This window comes from Castor canadensis, chromosome 13 (assembly GCF_047511655.1).
Source record: "Castor canadensis chromosome 13, mCasCan1.hap1v2, whole genome shotgun sequence".
Lineage (NCBI taxonomy): Eukaryota > Metazoa > Chordata > Mammalia > Rodentia > Castoridae > Castor > Castor canadensis.
Window position 1 is genome coordinate 34,540,082 of NC_133398.1, and position 22,357 is coordinate 34,562,438.

Sequence of the window (22,357 nt, forward strand, 5' to 3'; positions counted from 1 at the left end):
CTAGGTCCATTTAGGTGGTATGCACACAGGCACACTAACATTCACTCACATACACACACGTACACACACTCACACATGCAGACACTCTCAGTCACACTCACACACAGAGGCAGGGTTGCTGATTGCACAGGAGTCTCTGGTCAACCATGTTTGGGGAAGGTTGAGTTAAATAAAATGGAATGGTCCAAGTCCATGCCTTCCCTGAACCCTGGACACGCTCAGCATTGGCGGTCTGGGAGCAAAGATATAGAAGACATCCCAGCTTCTTGGCCCCCATTCCAGCCCACTGGAGAGGGTCACCAAATTCAGTGACAGGGACACCCATTAGTATAGTGCATGGCAGCCCAGGAAGCTCCTCCCTTAATCAATCTCCTTGACCCTCCCTATCTCTCCCTGTGTGACATATGACAGCCTCAGAGCTCTGAGCCAGAGGGCTGCTGTCCGCCAGTGGCAGGGCCTGGCTTTGTTTCGATTTTTTTTTTTTTTTTTTTTTGTCACCAGCATGTATCCTACGCTCTCCCAGGGAAAGACCCACTCTGAGTTATTCTCAGCCGTGGGTAAGACTAGACCACTGCTCCATGCGGTGGTGGTGTTGACCAGGCACAGCCAGCTGCCTTGGTTTCCATGGCAAATCCCTGAACCCAGCTCCCACCCCACAGAGAAAGGCTGAGCAGGGGCTCAGAGCACGCACAATCCCAGGGCAGCCCCAGAGCCCACCCACGCAGCGCCATGGCTCTGCCATTGTGCCCAGAAACCACACTGTCACCTCACAAGCTTGCTAGGAGCAAGATCAATTCCAGAGGAACTGGTTTGTTTTGGTTTTGTTTTGTTTCGTTTCTCTCCCTCGCAGAGGCGGAACCGGGAAGCTCTTTGCTTTTATGGTTTGTTTGGTTTTTTTTTAAGTAATTGCTTAGGTCAGACCTATTTCCTGAAGAACAAAATACAGCTTTATTCCCTTGTTGTCTTATTTTATTTGTCACAATAATACGTATGTTGCAGGAAAAAAAATTGCATCAACTTTCTGCTCTCGATACAAACCTTAAACGATGCCTGCATCCAGTAGCATTTGTCTAGAGGCCAGGCAGGCAGTCCACTCTCAGAAAACGTGGCATTGCCTCCTGCATGCTGTGAGGCAGGAGCTCCTGTCAGAGTAGCAAGGTGTTCCCATCATAAGGTCACACTCCTTTAATTCCTTAACTACCCCCTCTTGGCCTCCTGGGGAAAATTATCATTTCTCTTCCACTAGGTGGACCCAAATGAATTTTTGACTGGCAAGTCTGCAAAGAGATAGGAAATAAATGTCTTGTTTCCAAATCCTCCTCTTCTGCCTTCCTAAATGATACTCATCTTTTCACGGACACCTTCACCAGGAAGCCCACCCCCAGGCCTGGCCTCCCCCTACCCAGCCTGCTATGGTAATGAGAATAGCAGGTCATAGTTTATGGAAGGATCTTGGGGACCCAGTGTGAGGAAACCTGGCCAGATTAAGCAACTTGATGACGGTGCACTGCTAGAGAGAGGCAGGGGCTCAGCCCTCGTCCCAGTGCTCCCAGCTGGGAAGCTTGTGTGTAGTCCACGCCCACAAAGCAGCAGTGGCTTTGAGAAAACGTTGCTGGGAGAAAGAACGATGCTCCATAAACCCGTCACCCCCTTCTCTTTCTCTTGCCAGGCTGATCAAGATGTCAAGTCCCTACATGAACAACCTTATAATTCTTGGGGGCATGCTGTCCTACGCGTCCATATTTCTCTTTGGCCTCGATGGATCCTTTGTCTCAGAAAAGACCTTTGAAACGCTTTGCACGGTAAGTCCTGCTTGGACCAATGGTATGTGACACATGTGATAGCAGCTCCTGGGTGACAGTCACATCAGGCACACAGGCGCAAGCCTGGAGATGTGTGGCAGGACAGGGGTGGACAGGAAATGGCCCATTCAGCAGGTGTGCAACTCCACAATGTGTGTGATATCACTATCCCACGAAAGCACTGCTTGTGACATGAAGGTAATGGATTTCATGGGCTACGGCGGGAAATCAGTCCCCTGAGAAATGACTGTACACCCCAGAAAAGGGAGCAGAGAATTATCCTTGGGTCACTTAGGAGGAAACAAACCTTCTGTCACCCTTACAAACCTTCTGTTACCCTTACCAGCGGGCTCGTGTGGCTGACCTTGAGTCATGGGTCAAAGTTGTCATCTTATTTTCCGTATAGTGGTGTTTCAAACCATTTTTCATGACTGCTCCCCTCAGGAGCCTTTTATACATTTTTTTTTTTAATAATGCCCCCATGGAGTTTTCATGTCAGAAATACACTGTGTAGGCACTATGTGTATTTCTGTGTTTTATGCATAAAGAGCGGTGTTTTTCACATTCAAGGGCCAGTGTTGACTCCCAAGGGACTTTATCATGCCCACTGCGGACATGTGTATTTAAGGAAACCCAACCAAGTATAATTTATTATATTTTAAACAGATTGTTTCCCCCACCCTGTATTAGGGCTTGAACTCAGGACCTCACGCTTGCTACGCAAGCCCTCTACGACTTGAGCCATGTCCCCAGCCCTTTTTGCTTTTAATGTTCTTTAAGACACAGTCTTATATTTTTGTCCAAGCTGACCTCAGACCTCGATCCTCCTACCTCTGATTCCTGTGTAGCTGCAAATTATTTTGAAAATTAATTAGCATTCAAAAATCTTCAGTGCCCAAAGAAATGCCCCTTAGTTGTTTTTTAAAGAGGTTATGCACTGGCAATTAGCGGTTGACTGGAAGTAACTCTTGGCTGAAAGTCTCATCAGCCCACTTTTTATGACTCTGGTGACCTGGTGGGATTTATTTCTGGATTTTGACTACCGTGATCGCTCAGAACAGGGTGAGCCATTTGGCTCTCTTTATTGTCCCCCCATGCAGTAAGTCATCTAATCCTGTCTCCAGATGATCAGAGCTGGAGGATTGGTCAAAGCCTTGGTGTTGACCGGATGAATCCTAAAGCAACTCTTTGTAGTTTCTGTGTCTCTGGAGGTCGAGAGTCATGCGGGCCTGTTTTGCAAAGCTCTTCTTGGTCCCGTTTGCTGCTGTGAACTTTCTGCCTACTGCTGGGTGATGACGGGTGAAAGCTGGTAGATAGGGACCTAAACATGCAGCAATCCCTAAAATGTGCGGCAACCCCTCCCCTGCCAAACCTCAGACTTTCAAGGTTGCAACTAGTCTCCTGCTCTAGAAAAGCACATGGAAAGGAGGCAGCCCCTGGCTCCTGTGTTCTAGGTGACGGTCACTCCGGCCCATGATTAGATCAGACTGACTGCCGCACAATGTCAACAAATTGTTCATATTGGGATGGGCATAGTGGTACATACCTATAATATCAGATACTCAGGAGGTAACTTTTGCACAGGGGAAAAGTTAGAGAGACCCTATCTATAACAAACAAACTAGGGGCTGGCAGAGTAGCTCACGTACTAGAGTGCCTGCCCAGCAATCATGAGGCCCTGAGTTCGAACCCAGTACCACAGAAAAAAGTTCATATGATATTATCCATGCTTTCACTCTTCACTGTGTAGCTAGGGAGATGCCCGCAGATGTGCTTCTGTGAAGATGTGTGTAGTCAAGTTTTCATTACTGAGAAGGCAGTGGGGTCAGCCATGCTCGGACGCTTTCCTCTCCTGGGGCAGACCTGGAGGACAGTCACACCTTGAGCTCCAGGGCTCACTTGGCTCACTCTTGCCACTCAGCGTTTTCTGTTCCAAGTTTAGTGCTGCTTCTCCTGCATTACCCTGCCCCACCACAAGAGTCAAGCAGTGAACACAGGGGACAAAGCCCCTCCTCCGCTGACTTCAGGGCACTGGGAGCCCACTTCCAAAGACACTGAGCCACCCCAAAGTCCCTGTGGAAGTGGGTCAACTGGGTTTGTTTCCCAAAGTGTGTGCCCCCTCGTGCTGGAAGGATGACTGCCAGTGTGGGAGTGTTGTATTGTTCCAGAGCTGCAAGACCCGTTCAGCATCACCTGGTGCCTGGAGCGATGCCTGGCTCCTCTGTGGGCTTTGTCAGCCTATGCTCAGCTCTCCTGGGCAATGGGGGACCTGAGTAAGGGGCTGCGGATTCTCTCTACTTCTGTGCTCCACAGTGCTTAGAGCCCCTCCCCAAGTCCAAGGACGCCGTGATGATAATAATGGGGTTAGACTAGTAACTTATAATTTACACAGTGCTTAAATGCCTCAATGGCACCTCTGAGAGGTGAGGGACCCTCTTTTGCCCCCAAGAGTCAGTATATTAGTACCCTCCCCTGGTCCTCGCCCCTCCTGGGACCACGCTGCCCAGTTTCTCATCACTTGCCGCCAGCCCCCAGGGAATGCTTCCAGCGGGTGGAGTTCAAGTCTTGGGTGCAGAGAGACCCAAGGCAGAGACCAAGAACTGCCACCAGGAGCGTCCCCTTCCCAGAGAGAAGCCCACCTTGTTTCCTGTGCAGCCACCCTTGGCTGTTCTGGATCAAGGGCTTTCTTGAGTCTGACCTGAATTCTACAAACGCTGGGGGGTGGGCTAGGAAGCAAGGAGAGGGACATCAAAAAAAAAAAAAAAAGAAAAGAAAAGGGACATCCCCCACACCCGGGCTTTTCTTTTAATGAAGCCTGCTGTTCTATTCTGGGAGTCGTGCTCATTTGTCGAGGGGAGGCTGTCCTAGGAAGCCTGAGAAGGCGGCATGAATAAATCATAAAGTGCTTTACAAATCAGCATTAGCTAGAGCACGAGGGCTCGGGAAGCACGAGGGTGAGGTCTGGATCTCACCACCCCTGAGGATTAATTTATTGGCAGACCAGGCCATTTTGGAGTCATCTGAAGGGGAGCCCGCCTTCATGACCAAGGGGAAAGGCACAGAGGGACTCCTGCAGATTGAACTAGGTTTGCACAAGTGTGGGCAGATGTGGGCTGAGACGAAGTCACCTCCTGAGTCATTCCCAGGGAGAGGAATGAGCACCTGAATTTGAGCCTAATTGCCAGGCCCATGGGGCTCCACGTGGGTCCTCCATCTCTTGCAGGGTGTGTCTTGGTGCTGTTCTTGACTTGGTTCTCTTTTCTTTGGCCTAATGGTTGCCCCTAGCAAACCTCCCCCTGAGAGAGTGGGGAGCAGGAAGGAGAAGCAGGGCCTGTGGTGCAGTGAACAAGACCTTGAACACAGCCTTGGTGTTGCCCTCTGTAAAATGGGCATAACCATCCTCCCATGCAAGGATAGGGTTCAGACAGGCTGTCCCACATGTGGGGTGAGTGTGGGGTGGGAGCAGGGAGGAGAAGTGGACATCACAGTTTGTCCGGTGCCATTTCTTAGTGTCCAGCGCTGTGTTCTGTAAAGGTTGGGAAACAAGGTAGACCTTGACTTCAGGTTCAGATGTGGCTTAGTACATCAAGGTCATTGTGTTCTGCTGCTCTATACATTCCCCTTTGCTTTCCTTCTAGTGTTTCATATGGAAACAAAACCCAGTGGTAAGCTGTCACACCACCACAGGAAGATGTCAGTGACAGTCACAGATCAGGTCCTCTGGGGTCTGTACCTGGCTCGGAAGGGCTGTTCTAACCTGAATGGGGGATGGTGCATGTGTGACTCTGTGTGCACACACAAACATACACTCACACACAAGTCCTAGTGCTGAGCCTTTCTGGAACCTTCCAGCTGTCACTGCTGGTTTCAGCAAGTCTTACAAACAGCTCCTGCTACAGTGGTGCTGTCTCCCTGGACACTGCTGGTAGTGGTGTCACCATGGCAACGTGGCCCCTGTGGACACAGAGCAGCCTAGGAGGACAGGGCTGGGTGTTGGCCAGTGTGCAGTGCCAGGGGAACTGTGCCTGCTCACAGATGACCAGCTGACCCTGCTTGGGAAGCCTGGCCCCTAGCAGCTGGTGAGGTAGCCAGGCTAGTGACAAGAGAAAATGCATCATATTCCTTATGACGTCACAGGCAGAAATCCCGGCTGGAGCGTGGGAGGGTAAGAAGGGACTCCAAAGAGGATCGGGATGCCTGGCCGACCTGCAGCCTATCCCGGGGCAGCATTTCCCCAAGCTCACATCCACCTGAAACTCAGTATCATCAGCTGTGATTGCCCAGGGCTGGCTCTCTGCTGCCAGGTGCAGCCCCTCCTCCCACCCCCACGACCACCTGGCCAGGAGGGGCTCTCTGTCCCCATAGCACAAGACAGGAAGCCAGAAACCTGTCCTTCAGTGCCAGGGGCAGGACTGAGACTGCAAAGGAGCTCTTCGGGGCCAGAGAGATGCCTGCTATGTCTCGTCCTTTTCTTTTTTAAAAAATCCGTTGATTTTGTTGTTTGTCGTTGGCCACCTTATTCCAGGAAAAATGGCCAACTGAGCTCCTAGGGTTCTTGTAAGCACAGACCCCAGCCGCAGTCTTTATCCATTCAGATCTTTAAGAATAAATATAATTCATATACCACAAAATTCACCCTTCTTGGTGTAGAGTGGTTTTAGTACATGAACTCAGTTTGGATCCACACCCAGAATACATCAGCGTCTAGCACAGACAGAGGCCCTACTGTACGACTGCTTGGGTTCAAATCCTAGTCCCATTACTTCCTATCTGTGCGACCTTGCTTAATTACTAACGTCTCTGAACCTCCAACTTTGCCTTACTCTTCTGTAAAATGGGGATGATAACAGAAGGATTGAGAGAGAACACATATGCAAAGCACTCAATACCATGTCTGTCACATAGTCAGAACCAAAGAAATGCTGTCACCTTGATGAGTGAGTGAGGAATGCTGGGGCTACGTCAGGTAACTGTTTACCCTGAACACCGCTGGCAGCAGAGCGAACCTGGGCTGAAGAAGGGGCTGGAGAAACCTGAGGGTGCCGCTGCTCAATTGGTGACTTGTCGCCTTACCTGGCTTTGCTCTGCTCCAACTGGGTTGGGGACAAGCCAAGCTGATGTGTGCCTTGGCTACCTGGAATGCTGGACAGGCCTCAGACAGGCTTCAAGGGAGGTGAGATGGCACAGGCCCAGCCTTGGGGAATGCTCTGGCCAGGAGTCCCCAGTCATTGGAACCTGGTGTGAGACCCAGCTCAAAAGCACGGCTCAGCTTTAGGTCTCCCGCTGCCTCTATCTGCTGAGTCAGCTCCTTTAGAAATTGTTTAATTTCTTGTGTATCTATGCACATGTGTCATATATGCATTGCCCAAAAACTCTCCACACCTGAACTCCACTGTGAATCCAGTGTCCATATTAAAAAACAAAACAGGGCTGGAGGTGTGGCTCAAGTGGTAGAGCTCCTGCCGAAGAAGCTCAAAGCCCTGAGTTCAAACCTCAGTACCACCAAAAGAAAGGAAAGGAGGGAGGGAGGGAGGGAGGGAGAGAGAGAGGGAAAGAACCAGAATGTTACTGGCCTCCCAGCAGCCTTTCAGGGGCCCTCCTTTCCACACCTTCATGTGGCCACTCCACACCCTTCATGGTGCTTTGCATCTCTGTTCTTTTTCCACCTGGTGACAGCTTCCAGGTGCTTCTCTGTGCCGGGTGCTGACCACACAGTTGCTGCTACAGGAGCTGCAGTGTAGCAGAAAACACAAAAGCAAACAAGGATCCCTCCTCCCTGTGTTGTGTACCCTGAGATAGTCAGGACGGGAGAGGGGAGAGGTCAGGTGGAGGGATGCATCCAGGAAGCTAACCACATGTGACAGGTATGTCTGGGAACCTGGAGATGCCTCTCACATCCTCCCACACGGCTGCCTGTCCTTCCTGTCATCTATCCATGTCTGCAGCCACTCCCTAACACACATGCACCACTTATCTTGAGAATGTTTTTCTTCCAGAAAGTTCCCCAAACTCCAATCGTGTGGTATTCGTGGTGGTCGTTTGGGGAAGAGGAAGAAAGGCCTCTTCCCTCACTCTGTTCTCTTCTCTCACCTGAGCCAAGGCTGCCAAGTATAGTTGTCCATTTTGTGCACTGCACAAGGATATTGGCAGGGTGGGGAGGGGGGCTGAATTTCAGCCTGAGATCTGTTTTCTGAGCTGAGCTCTTTGATTGTCTGGGCCTTGAGGAGAGGAGTCATTTTGAAAGGGCACAGAAGTAGTGACTCAGAAATCCTTCCTGCCAGAGGAGGTGCCTTTCTCTGACTTGACTCAAGGCTCCTAAGATGCCTGTTGGCCCTGGCTTGGGTCCTAAAGTGCCCCTACATGTGCCTGTGACTTGCTTTCACAGAAAGGATTCACTGTACTCTAAGTTCACTGTACTCTAAGGGATTTTCTGTGCACATGAGCAGGGTAGGGTCTTCTGCAGTGCTTCTGGAAAGTGCTTTTTGGAGGCCTCACATCTCGGGGTGTCCCTGCCATCTGCCCCAGGAAGACAAGGCTTCATACGCTGCTCTTCCCCTTTCCCTGCCACCCCCGTTCTCCACCTCAGACATGCAGTGGTCTGGGGCTCCCTTCCTGTCTTCTCACTGTTGATTGCCTGGGACGAGCAGGCAGAAGGAATCAGAATGCCTCTGTGGACCCTTTTTGGATGACAGGAGAATGTCTTGCCCTTTGTATCCAGCCACCAGGGCTTCCTCCTTCAGCTGTCCTCTTGTTACTAGAACCAGTGAGGCTCCAGAGAGGCCTCCAAAAGGGAGGAGGCTTCTACCTGGTCCTTGGGTACTGAGTTCATGATATTATCACAAATAAAGAATTTTAGGACCCACTGAGGTACTGACCAAGAAAGTTTATTAGTAAAGCAAAGCAAAGGAAGATAGAAAGCTAGAACATAGCCCAGACATGGGTGTGGGCACGTCTGATAACAGGGGCAATGCGTTCTCTAACATCAAGGATATTTATGGTGAAGAGCAGGTCAGGGGTTTGACCCTGATTTACTCTAAGATGAGGGCACCCCTTTGTTCTGGACACCTGATACATTCCTTCAGTTTTGCTGTCACACTGCCTTATCAATTGGACCCAGAGCTTTTCAAGGTCGGCCCGTTTACTAAATTTTGGGGCATAATGGCAAACAAAGGACGGGTGTTGTCAGAGGCTCCTTTTAGGACAAGTGTCCATCCTGGAGATGAATATTCTTCTTTGCAAACAATTCTGTGATCAAATGAGTCATCTTCCCAAGAGCTTTTGATGATTACTTTTCTATTTCTTTTTCCAGGCTAAGTGTCATTCTCTAAGATATCCTTGCTCAGTCCTAGAGTGCACTGATCATTTGGGCCATGGGGCAAGGTCAGAGGGAGAAAGTTGATCTGTTTCCCTCCCTCTGCCTTTTCACTAAATGTTGCAGCTTATTGGAAGAGGTGTAAGGCTTAAAGCAAAGAAAATAGTGCCTGTGTGCTTTTAATCAAGCCATTCATTAATTCAGTGTTTATCTGTGAATTCCTGCTGTTTCCCAGGCCTCATTATCCCTAATCTGTCCTACCTCATTCTTGGCCCAGGGCCTACAGGCGTCTGTGATGACCAGGGGCTACTGCACCATAGCACCCATCATCCATCAGGACAGACCTGCAAGAAGAGGCCAGGGTGTATGTCAACTTTCCTGCTGATTCCCAGAAGAGCAGGGAAGGCCTTCCCACTGTCAGGCATGCCTGTGTAAAATCAAGAGAGCAGGGCAATGAACAGAATTACATGGATTTTTCTTCCCATTTGGAGAGTTGCTGTATTTTTCCCTAGCTGAGGCTAAGATGGGCAGTGCCTACCCCAAGTCTCCCCTACCCCAGGACAAGTATGTTTAAGGCAATTTGCAAGGGCACTGTGTACTTTATGGCTGAGGGAAGAAAAGGAAAGACATTAATGTTAGAAAAGTAAATTGAGCAGAGTGTGGTAGTGCATGCCAGGAGGCAGAGGTAGGAGGATCTTTGTCCAAAGTCAGCCCAGGAAAAATTGAAAGAACCCACCTAAAAAACAAAGCAAAAGAACTCAGGGGGAGGTGACTCAACTAGTAGAGAAAGCTCAAGGTCCTGAGTTCAAACTCCGTAACACAGGGCTGGGATGTAGCTTGGTGGTACAGAGCTTGCCTAGCATGCTCGAGGCCCTGGGTTCAATCTCAGCAGCAAAAAAGAAAAGACAAAAAAAAAAAAAAAAAAACCTCAGTAACACACACAGAATAAACTGTGTATGTTTCAGACTTAGGGAGAAAGCGTGAAGTGCTGCTTGTCTGGTGTTGATGAATCAGCAGGGCTTCATATTGGAGGTGACAGAACACAAAATCATTACAGTCCCTCAGAACCTTCTAGTTCATTTGGCTTTATACAGTCACACAGAAGGGAGGTGCTTAGGACATCAAATGAAACCTCCCTGACCACAGGACATGCTCCCCTAGTACCCAATGGGTCCTCCAACTTTTCCTTGAATATGTGGATGAAAGGGCCTCAAGCCACAAACCCCACCTCTTCTGCTACCAGTGCTGCAATGTGCCTTTCATGTGTTTCCCCAGGCTCAACTTGCACATTTCTGGTAACAAAGAGTTCATTTCATCCTAAGTGGTCCATCGTGCCTGGTCACTCCTCTGGCCTCAGACAATTAAAGGTGGGCATGGCAGGTCCTGCCTCCCAGTGGCTCCTGGAGGAAGCCAATGGGGTCATCCAGGTATAACCAGTGCAGCCAAAACGGGCATGAAGGCCAACGTTGGAAGGGGACGATCCTCATCTTCCTGCTAGGTCTGGGAGGGCTTCTCAGAGGAGGTGGCCTATGCCTTTGGACGTCAGAGGACAAATGAAAATTTGTGAGGAGAGCGAGTGAGGAATGGTATTTTAAGCAGAGGAAATAGCTTGCTCCAGGCCTGACAGCAAGGGGTATTGTGGTGTGAGGGGAGCAGCAGGGCACCATACCCTACTAAGAATTTGGAGTTTAACCCAAGGGCTCCATGGCAGTGAAGGGCTAACCCCAGGAGACCTGCTTGGATTTTCCCAGAGAAGTCTCTCAGGAGCGTGGGATGGAGGGGCAGGAGGCGAGGGCAGACATGGGACCTCATGTCCTGCAGACACAGGAACAAAAGTCAGGTGCTCATGGGGACCCACAGCCTTTCCACACCATCACTCAGGAAATCCTCACAATCCCTGCAAGAAGCTGTGGACATTACTGTTGTCCATATTCACAGACAAAGACAGTGAGCCTCATAGGAGCTATGTGACCTGCCCACTTCACACATGTGATAATGACAAAGCCAGGTCCTGACCCTGGTAGGGGAGTCCCTGCTCATGATGTCCAACCTGGCAGGCCTGGCATAGGACAGCAGCAGGGGACAGAGGAAGGGTGAGCAGACAAGGGATACAGAGTGACATGGAGCATCAGACATAGCCTGACAGAACCTCAGGGGTCACATGAGGAGAAGAGCTGCAGGTGTATAGGTGGGGTAAAGGCAGCAAACACGGGAGGCTGAGGCACTCAGAGGTGGCCTGGCTACCCCAGAGCCCTCACTGGAGTGGAAAGGGTAAGGAAAAGAGGTTTTCCTGTCCCAGAGAAAGCCAGCACCGCAGAAAGACATCCAGCCACAACACAGCAGTGGGTGGCAACACCACACAAGTCCTCCTGTCCCTCTTGGCAGCCCTGGTCCCTGATGGTCCTTCCATCAGGGCAGAGTGTCCAAGAGGCGCAGTCCTAGCACCCGTGTCTCAGAGTGCAGGGAGGGGCAGTGAGCAGGCCTGCAGGGTCGGGGGAGATGGACTTGGAGATGGAATAGGACAGTGAAAGTGGGGAGGAGTGGATGACTCCCAGGTTCCTAACCTGGGATGGTGGCAGAGCTGATGAGCTCAGCTTGGGCTGTGGAGTGTGAAGGCTTTGTGGGACACCTGCATTTTGTCTAGGCCTCTGGTGACATAGTGCATGCAGGCTGGAGCTGGGAAGAGGATGCAGGCTGGAGGAGTTGTCAGCACAAAGGGGTGGGAGTCCAAGAGTGGGAACAACAACCCAGGGAGAACCCTTATGTAGGGACAGACAGCTCAGCTCAGTCCTGGACCCAGTCCATCTCACAGACAGAGAGGAGGCGGGCAGAGGGTAGCCCAGAGATGACAGGCAGAGTCAGCCTGGGCGGGCAGCCCTGCTGGTGACCCCCACTGTCCTGCTTTCACAGTGTTCCCTGGTCGTAACAGCTGCCTCCAGATGGGATGGAAGACCAGGGCTGACCCTGGGCCCAGGCCAGTGGGTGTGTCTGCTAATAGCATACAAAAAACCTCCTGAGGACATAGTAGCTGGCCAGTCTGTCACACCAGAGTGGTGGGCCTGTATCAAGAGTCCCCCCCACAGCCCCCAGGTTCAGTGATCCACTGGGATTGAGCATCCAGTCATACTCACAGCTATGATCAATGACCGTGAAAGGACACTGAGCAAAACCAAGCCAAGGGAAAGCCTCATGTCCAGGGAAGACCCTGGCGGGCTTCCAAGAGCTTTCCCCACGGAGTCACAAGGAACACACAGATGTCCTTCAGGAGCAATGAATAGGACAGCACATGGCAAATGCTGTCTCCCAGGGAAACCCATGGGAGACCCAGCACTTGGGCTTTTATTAGGGACAGTCACATAAGCACTCCTGCCTACTCAATACCAAACTTCCAGATGCCCAAAAGGAATGAGGTGTTCCGCATGCACAAGCCACATTTTGTTTGGGTCTCCCAACATAGCACCGACTAGCCTGGGACTCACTTTGTAGCCTAGGCTGGCCTCACACTTGGAGTCTTCCTGCCTCCTGAAAAGCTGGGACTATAGATGTGGACACCATGCCCAGCACAAACCACATTTTTTTCAACAAGGAATTCAAGCACAGTGAGCCACCCTCATCCTGGAAGGAATGGCGGGAACCACCCAAAGTCCAAGTTCACCGACACCAGCCAACTCCAGCTTCATCATCAGGCAGCTGCGTGAGCTCTTTTCTGCCTAGGCGTCCTCAGACATCATTTGCTTTCAGTTTATGGCAACTCCTTGCAATTTCCAGACACCAGATCCAATTTATATTATAGAGTTTTAACTCACTTAATTTATATTATTGAGCCTTAATCACATTAACCCTCACAAAACGGATGAGTGGTCTGAGTGATCGCTTTAAAACACAGGTCAAAGGAAATATTAATAATGCCAGGCACACTGGAGTGACACATGTCCTTGACATAAGAGATCTTTGTCAGCCTCTGATGAGGTAAAAATAATGACATTATATCATCTGTTTCCATCCTTTATGAAGCATCCGTGTTCTGTGTATGCCTCTGGTTAAAACTGACTTTGAAATAGAACATGACGAAATGCTAGTAGGCCACTGGTGTTGTGATCCTGTGAAAAACTCTGATCTTGCTGGGTGCAGTGACCCACGATGTCTGTAATCCTAGCACTCAGGAAGCTGCCGCAAGAGGTTCATGGGTTCAAAGCCACATAAAAAAACCTTGTCTCAAAAATGAAAAACAATACTGTCTTATGGTCTTCTTTAAAAGTGTGTTATAACTGGTCAGCCGCTCCCCATGTGTCCTCACCCCTGAGCAGCTGGCTTCTGGGTATAAATGTGCCTGATTTGGGTTAAGCAGACTCTGGAGAGGCAGCAGGACACCACGGGGGGACAGTGGCTGGACTGAGTCAAGGCCTTGTGTTCCAGGCTCGGTTCTGTGTGTTGAGGAGACTGTGTTAAATGCTCTGGGCCTCAGTTTCCCCACTTTTAAGTGGTTTTCTCACTCAACTGACAGCTCAAGAATCACCCCAGTTTTTGTTGTTGTTGTTTTCATCTTTTTATTCTTCACTTCTGGCCTAGTAGCACTTGAATGGACAGATGAGCTTGCACGCGGATGGATGAGTGAGACAGTGTAGGAGGCGCCCTGCAACTCTGATGGATAAGAGTGTCTTACTGATCGCTGGAGACACTCAAGTCTCCGTTCCTGATTCTCCTACTCTCCCTCCTCTGTTTACTATTCTTGCATACCTGGATCTATTGTAGGTGACATGTCCCATCTTATGTCCCCTCCAGAGCACTGTGGCTCACTCTGCCCGTCTGACTTTCCCCTTCTTTTTGGAATGCAAAATAAATTAAAGAAAATGAAAGCCAAGTCCCTCGGATTACTGTCCACAGGCACACATCAGTGGCTCCTCAACCATTGCTGGAAGGCCACCCTGCCTTGACTTAGGGCGGTTAGCCTTTCACTTACCAAGCTAATTCCAGTTTTCATAAACAGAACAGGCAGGGGACAGGTGCTGTCACCGAAAGGCTGGTGATCCAAGTTGCTGGGAAGGCAGGAGCAGGCAGAATGCACCTTTGGGCACAGGTGGGAGTGTTTCTAGAGTCTACAAGTGTCTTGGGTGTTGGAGGACATACAGGCTACCCAGTGAAGGTGAGGTCTGGCATAACGACAGTGCAAGTGGGAGAGAGCATCCTGGAGTCCTCCAGTCACTATCAGACGGTGGCCAACCTGTCCCAGCCAGCAGGGACCCAGGTTGTAGGTTCTATCAGGGCTGCTGTCTCCATCAACTGCTGGCCAGGGCTGGGGATCAATGTATATCTTGGTCCTGGGGAACAGGTGAGAGTCAGACAGGGCCTTAATCCTGAGGGGGCCCCAAGGTCCAGACGTGGCCTCAGCATCCAACTGACTGGGTGCTGAGTCACTGGACTCCTGAGGTTGCACTGGGCAGTAGGGAAAAGAGCTGGGTGGCAAGAGGGAAGGAGGGAGAGAATGGGGGAAGGCCAGGGGATTGGTCCATCACCTAATGACCCCTCAGCAGTGCTGGGGCCTCTGCCCTTCCTTCTATGACTGACTGTCTCTGGGCTGAGGGCCTGATGGAGGAAGGATCTGAGTCTCACACTCTTCTGTGCCCCATGCCCTGGGACTGACAAGTGGCTGGTAGATTGAAGTAGCTATCAAATTGAAATTTGATGGGAGGTTGCTAATGAGACCAGCATGCAGAGGGGAGAAGGTCTGTCCTGTCGTCTACATTCTCCCTGCTGAGTGCTCACATACCTGACAAGGGCCACCTGAGCAGATGGATGGTAACACCTCTGTTTTCTCATGGTCTCTAGGTCAGAACCTGGATTCTCACCGTGGGCTACACCACTGCCTTTGGGGCCATGTTTGCAAAGACTTGGAGGGTCCACGCCATCTTCAAAAATGTGAAAATGAAAAAGAAGGTAATCACTCTCCTTCTGTTCTAGGGTATTGGCAATGGTTACTCAGCATTTTTTGAGCAAACAGACATTAGCACCTACTGTGTGCTAGGAATTCAAGCAAAACACAGTCCCCACCTCCTGGCATCCCAGCCTCTGGGGAAAATCAGATGATTAACGAAGAGTTTACAACACACAGGGAGGTGTAAGAAACGCCACCTGTGCAGATCTAGAGGCGAATGGGACTTGGTCAGGCAGAGGCAGTGCTGCAAAGCTCGTGGAGGGTGCCTGTGGGTGTCAGCCTGAACCTGGGAAGGTCGGGAAGGTCGGGGGACTGAGAGGCTCAATGTTACCCTCAGGGCATGGGTGGGGCCGGGAGAGGCGGGAAGGAAGGGCTTCATTAAGGAATGTGAACTTCAAGATAGGGCCAGTGGGGAGCCCTTAAGAGGGCTGTAAAACAAACGGGGCTGGTGCCTAACTTAATGACTGTTTTCAAAGACACCATTAGGGGACTAGCGCTCAGCCTCCACACAGTTAGAAAGCAGCCACCCTGTGGGTGGGCACAGCCATGGCACTGATGAATGGGCATGATTCTTAAGCCGTAGAGAAACTGTACCTTCTGTCCTGTAAACTCTGGCAGTGGTTCCACAGTTCCTAGGCAAAATTAAGAGCATCTCAGGACTTTGAAGGTCCTCTAACCGGTAACTAACAAGTGGAGTCCACTGTAATATTCAAAACTTCAACCTGGCTCACTCCTCCCTCCCCAACGCAGGCCAGCCACCAGCCTCCTCGGGAGAGAGACCCAGGCTGGCCAGCCTGAAATTCTCCCTATTCACCAGGGCATCCAGCCTCACCAGAGTAGAGCACTGGAGTGGTAGCAGGGACAGGAAAGGCCTAACCTGCCGGGTTGCAGGCTTGCTGGGCCAGGCAGGGATTTGACTAGGCCTTTTAGACTTTCATGGGTACTTCGTGGGTCCCCACATTGCTGGGACTGTCTCCAGAGATAGTATTATAATCTCCAGAGAGTATTCACGTGGGTGCATCTTCCTCCATCCTGAGCATCCTCAGGTTCCCCACCCTGGGATTGTCTGGTCCACCAACTGGGCTTGGACGGGCCACACCTGATGCATGGGAGACTCCAGCAGCGCCCCACCCCGTACAAGCTTTTGAATCACAGTTAACCACACTGCAGAGATGCCCCCCCTTTCTTTCCATCCTCCAAGCACCTGGCCATCTGCCCTCCCTTTTGGGGGGTTTCTTAGGCAGCAGACCACAGGGCTCCCCTGATAACAGGTCCCCATTAAGCCATTCAACTGGTCTCTTTATAGCCTTCCCTTGATCCAAAGTCAGAGAGAGGAGGCATTTCCCACCCAGGGCCCCTCTCAGCCCTAGCCCCCCTCTACATACACTTTTGAAACCCCTGATGTGGGCATGTCCTGTTCGCAGACCTCTCCTCAGCAGACCTGGCATCGTGGGCCACCCTTTGGAACCTGGACTCTTGATTTTCCGGTTCTTTCCAGAATGTGTGTGCTGCCATCTGTCATCTGGCACCTGGGGTAGACAGCAAACCTTCCCAGGCAGTGGGGCAGCAGGCAAACAGGCTCTGCTGGGCCATGTGACCTTAGACGACACTTTCAGTCCTTTAGGACTCCGTTTCTTACCTGTAGACATGGAGACATACTATAGTAACAGCATCTCCTAAGCCGTGATTCTGTGGCCCCTACCTGGTGCCCAGTAGTGCCTCTCACCAGTCAGGCTCACTCTCCACTGCCAACGCAGCTTTCAGAGCTGCACCTAACTCTCCAGGTGGGATGGAGTGGATGCTGCCTTCTCTGGTCCCTGCCCATCACCCAGGCCATGTCAGGAAAACTGCAGGCCGTATTTCAGAGGGAAGGAAGAGCCCAGATCCATCTCCCACTCCCTGTGTTCCCTGCTGCTCTCTGGGATTTGGCAGCCCTTGTGACAGAGGCTGGGCCACATGGCTTCAGGTTACAGTCCCATGGCAGCTTTTGAAAGCTACAAGAAGTCACCCAGCTCAGACCAGCTGAGCCCAAATTTCTGGAGCCATAGCTCAGCATCAGTAATTGTTAGACTTTCCCAGATGACACAATTGTCCCTTGGTATCCTTGGGAGACTGGTTTCAGAACCAAGCCCCTCCCAACCCAGGATACCAAAATCCAAGGATGCCCAAGTACCTTCTATAAAATGCCTAGTCTTTGTATAGAATCTGTGCACTTCCTCCCATATCCCTTCAATCACCTCTGGATTACTTACAATATAATACTTACCTTGTAAATGCTGTGTGAATAGTTGTGATACTATCTTGTTTCAGGAATAATGACAAGAAAAAAAAAGCAGTCTGTACATGTTTAGCACAGATGCAGCAGTTGCAGGCCTAACAGCAAAGTGAACCATCTGTATTGGCTGAACCCATGGAATCGAAGGACCACTGTGCACGTACACAGCTAGACATCTGGCCTGGCTCAGGGCTGCTCACAGCGGGCTGCCTTTGCCTGGGAGCGTCTAGGAAACTCTTAGGTCCACACCGGTCCTAAGAAACCAGAATGCTGGGGTGGACCCAGGAGCCTGCGTTTGTGGCAGCGTTGGTCAGAGCGTGAGAGACGCTGGTCTGAGGGGTTTCTGGACCCTCCTGCTCTGCAGCTCTGGCTAGAGATGCTGTGTCATTGATGCAGCCCCATCCTGGTGTGGAAGAAATCAGTGTTGATCCCTTTGTGTTAGTGTGTGACTCATCCAAGTTGTCACCAGTAATAAAGACCTGGCCACTGTGTTCCCTTCCTCGAGCGATTGCTGAGCAGGAACGTTTTGACGGGCACCAATCCACAACGTGTCGGGGAAACTTCAGTGCTCCGAGTCTGCAAGTTCTTATGGATTGGTGAGGGTTGTGGTCTCCAGGGACCACAAGCTCAGCCCCTTCCTCCTGCACTGCGGAGACGAAAGGGGGCCTTGCTCCAGCCGAGGGTGTGTGCACACTCTGGGAGCCCAGGCTTGTGGGGGGCAGGGCACCCAAGGAAAGGGCTCTTCTGACAAGGAAGACCCACCCACCTTTTATAATTCTGGTTTTTTTACTTTAAAATGGCCCAACCCGTTTTTTACTACTTTTCCTTTTCTTCTTTTTTTCTTTTTTTTTTTTGTTTTTTGTTTTTTGTTTTTTAAGGATAACAATGTCAAGGACCATGGGGAGTAAAATGCAGGGCCCATGAGGTACCTGATGCTGGTCTAGACGGTGGGAGGGATGGACATCAGGGAACTGTGATTGTGTCCCCAGGGACCTAGAAGAAGACTGATGGTGAGGAGGACATCTGAACCAGTGGGAGAAGTGACATCATGACTGGTGAGGGTGACATCAGGGACAGAAAGGGTACAGGAGCACTAAACTTCACACACAGGAGCAGAGACAGCTCAGGCTGCTGACGTCAGTAGGTGCCAATCACACAAGGTCACTTCCAATCAGTTAATGCCACCAAACTGTCCACTTAAAAATGGTTAAAATAGTAAATTGTGTTTCACCACAATGTTAAAAGTCAGTAAAACTAAGCAACGACAACAAAACCAACTTTAGTTATATAAAAAACTGGAATCATGGAGCAGAGCCTCGCTCTGAACGTCGGGGCCTTTGACATAATCTGGTCCCCAGGATCATCAGGCATTTGATCTACCACAAGGCACCCACTTCTCTTCTCCGCCACACACTCCGCTTCCCATTCCTGGCACAACTAGAGAGCTTAGAGCACCTCCATCAACATCCTCATGCCACAGTGGTGTGTTCCTTGGCCTTAGCCATTTTCACAACAAAATCGGTGACCAAATCTTGTCCCCCAAAGCTTTGGCTATGCATGTTGTTCATTCATATTGCTGTGCAATGATCACCACCATCCTCCTCCAAAGTATTTTCATCTCCCAACTGCAGCCCCATACCCATTAAACACTAGCCAGGCCCTCTTGTACCTTCTATCTCTGAACTTGACTCCTCTGGGAAGCTCACGTAAGCTGAATATTTGTCCTTGTGTGACTGACTTATTTTATTAGGTTTATTTTAGAGAAATTTGGATTTTTCTAGTGGGCCCCTTAATATTTTTTTTACTGATACATTATAGATTTACATAAATTTCTAAATGCAGTCATGTCTTTTTTTTTTTTTTCATTTAGTCTTCTTGCTTTTTCCCTTACTCCTTAGTGCCCACTTCCTCTCCCTCTACCCATGATGGCAGGCCTTCTCCCCAAGCACATATCCACAAGCTTCACCCCAGATGGTCATATTTTTTAAGACATTAAGGGAAAAGAGGCTATTAAAGAAAGTATTGACACATAGTGACTTAATGCTCCCAAATTCAGATTTTTTATAACATGTTACTATTTTTTCTAAGGACCAATCATGAGATCTTAAATGGAGAAGCTTATTACAGGCTTTATTCTGCCTCTCGCTAGGACCAAATTGAACTGATGAGATGAAGCAGTAACTAAGAGATGAGACCTTCTGTTCTGGGGCAGATGTTCTTAAGGACAAATATGACTTGGTGCTGTTGCCAACAATAACATGAGCAAAGCATCTGAGGACATCCCCTCTGACCTTCACCTGGGCTCAGCCTAAGGAAATGCCAAGGGGAGGCCTTCAAGCAGCCATCTGGAAGAATCAGCCATCCAAGTGATGGCAGGAGGGCAGGACAGCGCACCGCACCACTCACGGATCATCCACACTGCCTTCCCCTCAGAGGGTGCTCCTTTCTAGCACCCTACCAGAAGGCCAGTCTGGATTCTGAAGTCGCTGGCTGCTGGTGGCTCATGCCTATAATCGTACTTACTTGGAAGCTTGAGATCAGAAGGCTCACAATTCGAGGCCAGCTGGGCAAATAGTTCTTGAGACCCCATCTCCAAAAACTAACCAGAGCAAAATGGACTAGAGGTGTGGCTCAAGCAGTAGAGCACTACTTTGCAAGTACAAAGCCTTGAGTTCAAACCCAAGTGCCATCAATTATGTAGAGAGAGAGAAGTCAAGCCAGGTATGGGGGCACACACCTGTAATCCTAGCACTCAGAAGCTGAGGCCAGTCTGGACTACATTTTGAGTTCCAGGCCAGCCTGAGCTGTATAACAAGACACTGTCTCCAAAAAACAAAATCTGTAGTTTTTAAAAGAATTAAAAAAAAACGCCTTTTTTTCTAAACCAGGGGTCAGGTCAAACTTATCTGTAAAGAGTCACATGTAAATACATGAGATCCTGTGGCTTTCTCTTTTGTAGCTCCCTCAGCTTAATATGGCTTGAGACATATTTTTCTCAGCCATGGACAGACATGTAAATGAATGGGTGAGACTGTGTTTATTGACAAAAGCAGACAGTGAGCAAAATCTGTAGTTTGCTATTCCCTACTCTAACAAGGGAAAGTGATATTTAGAAATGATAGCTGGCTTCTGCTGCACCAGGCTCTGGTCACCTAATGTGGATTGTATAGTTATTTCCCCATTTTGTACTTGAGAAAGCTGGCTCAGAGGGGTCAGCCTGGGTAAATAGTTCATAAGACTCTATCTCGAAAATACCCAACCATAAAAAAGGGCTGGTGGAGTGGCTCAAAGTGTAGGCCCAAAAAAAAAAAGGATATTTTAAATCACCTCTTTGGTAGTGTATTTTGTATATGCATTGGTGTATTTGTTTAATTATTAGTCTTCCCCACTAAAATACATGCTCCATGAGGCCACAATGTTTATTCTTTCTTCACTGCTACTTTGTCCCCAGTACCTAGAACAGAGCCTGGCTCAGCATAGGAACTCAAATATTTCTCCAATTAATAAATCAAATGTGATTCATAAGTACTTAGCCTAAATCCATTCAGTCACAAACACTGGTCAAGTGCCAGGCTTTGGGAATAGTGCCAGGAGGAAATTAGATATGGCCTCTCTTATTCTCCCACCTTCCCACCATGAATCTGTTGATTAGGTCTATGACTGGTAGAGCTGAGATGCAATATTGCCCTTTGCCCCTAGATGTCACTCTCCTAAACATAAACAGAATCACTGATTCTCATACCCCAAGTAATGGTAGTCAGACAGCTACCATTCGTGGAGCATCTTCTCTGAGCCAGACCTTGTACTGAGTCTTTTCCATACATCACCTCATTTTATTCTTATACCAGCTGAGCAACTTGGGGATCAGTGGTCCCACTTTATCAAGGAGGAAAGTGAGACCCAGCAAAGTTAAACACCTCAACTAAGATCACATTTGACAAGACCTGGGATTAGAATGAGGTCTTTTAATTCCATAACCTGTGTTCATTCCTTTATACCATACTCAGAGAATAAGGCATGAGTCTCCCTCCTCTCCCTCACCTGCTCCTTCCCCCTCCCTCCTGGCCATTACACAAATGAAAAAATGCAGGATGAGAGAGAGATAAACTGATTTGCTCATGGCTGCATAAGTAGCAAAAAACTGGAGCCAGGCTGGGGATGTAGCTCAGTGCTTGCCAAGCATGTACAAGGCCCTGGATTCCATCCCCAGCACTACAAAAAAAAAAAAATGGAAGCAGTATTCTAATCCAGTCTGTGTAATTTCAAATCCTTCTAGTAAGTACTTTAAAGTTTGATGGAAGAGCCAAATGTAGTAGCCCACGCCTATAATCCCAGCACTGGGAAGGCTGAGACAGGAGGATTGTCAGTTCATGGCCAGACTTGGCTACATAGCAACACCTTGTCTTAAAAAAAAATTGATGGCTTGACCTGAGATGAAGGAATATGAAAAGAAATACAGCGCATACCATCTCTGCAGCCTAGAATATCTTTATCACACTGCAGGAGTCCCAGCCCTGTCCATTAATAGTGAGTGGCCTGGGGACAAACGCTGTCAGTGCCCAAACTCTTCTGTATTTCACTCACTGAAGGTTTATGTCCCTCCACCCAACCACCACACAAATAAAAGTTAATGTGATGAAGTTGTTCTGAAAAAGACTCACAGAAAAATAAACAAAACTGAGACAGAACTTAAGAACTATCACCAGGTCTGCTTTTAATAATTAAGGCCATTTTTAAAGAAGTAGAACCCGGCACTGGTGGCTCACACCTATAATCCTAGCTACTTGGGAGGCTGAAATCGGGAGGATCTTAGTTCAAGGCCAGACCTGGCAAATAGTCCCTCAACTCCAAACCAGAACAAAATGGACTAGAGGTGTGGCTCCAGCAGTAGAGTGCCTGCTTTGCAAGTGCAAAGCCAAGTTCAAACCCCAGTCCCACCAAAAAGAGAGAGAGAAGTAGAAACTCAAGAAGCTTCTCTGTGAATGAATGTGAAAACAGGAAGAAAGTGCTGCTGATCAAATCCACCAAAGTAATTT

At 49.4% G+C, this 22,357-nt stretch overlaps 1 protein-coding gene across 1 annotated transcript in view; it reads left to right on the forward strand.

The window, feature by feature from the left end:
* Positions 1-22,357, forward strand: part of Gabbr2 (gamma-aminobutyric acid type B receptor subunit 2) — a 342,858-nt gene that overhangs the window by 257,686 nt on the left and 62,815 nt on the right. Inside the window, exons 11-12 of the mRNA XM_074051393.1 lie at positions 1,670-1,802; positions 14,941-15,048. Of these exons, the coding sequence (XP_073907494.1) occupies positions 1,670-1,802; positions 14,941-15,048 (241 nt within the window). The remainder of the gene's footprint in view (positions 1-1,669; positions 1,803-14,940; positions 15,049-22,357) is intronic.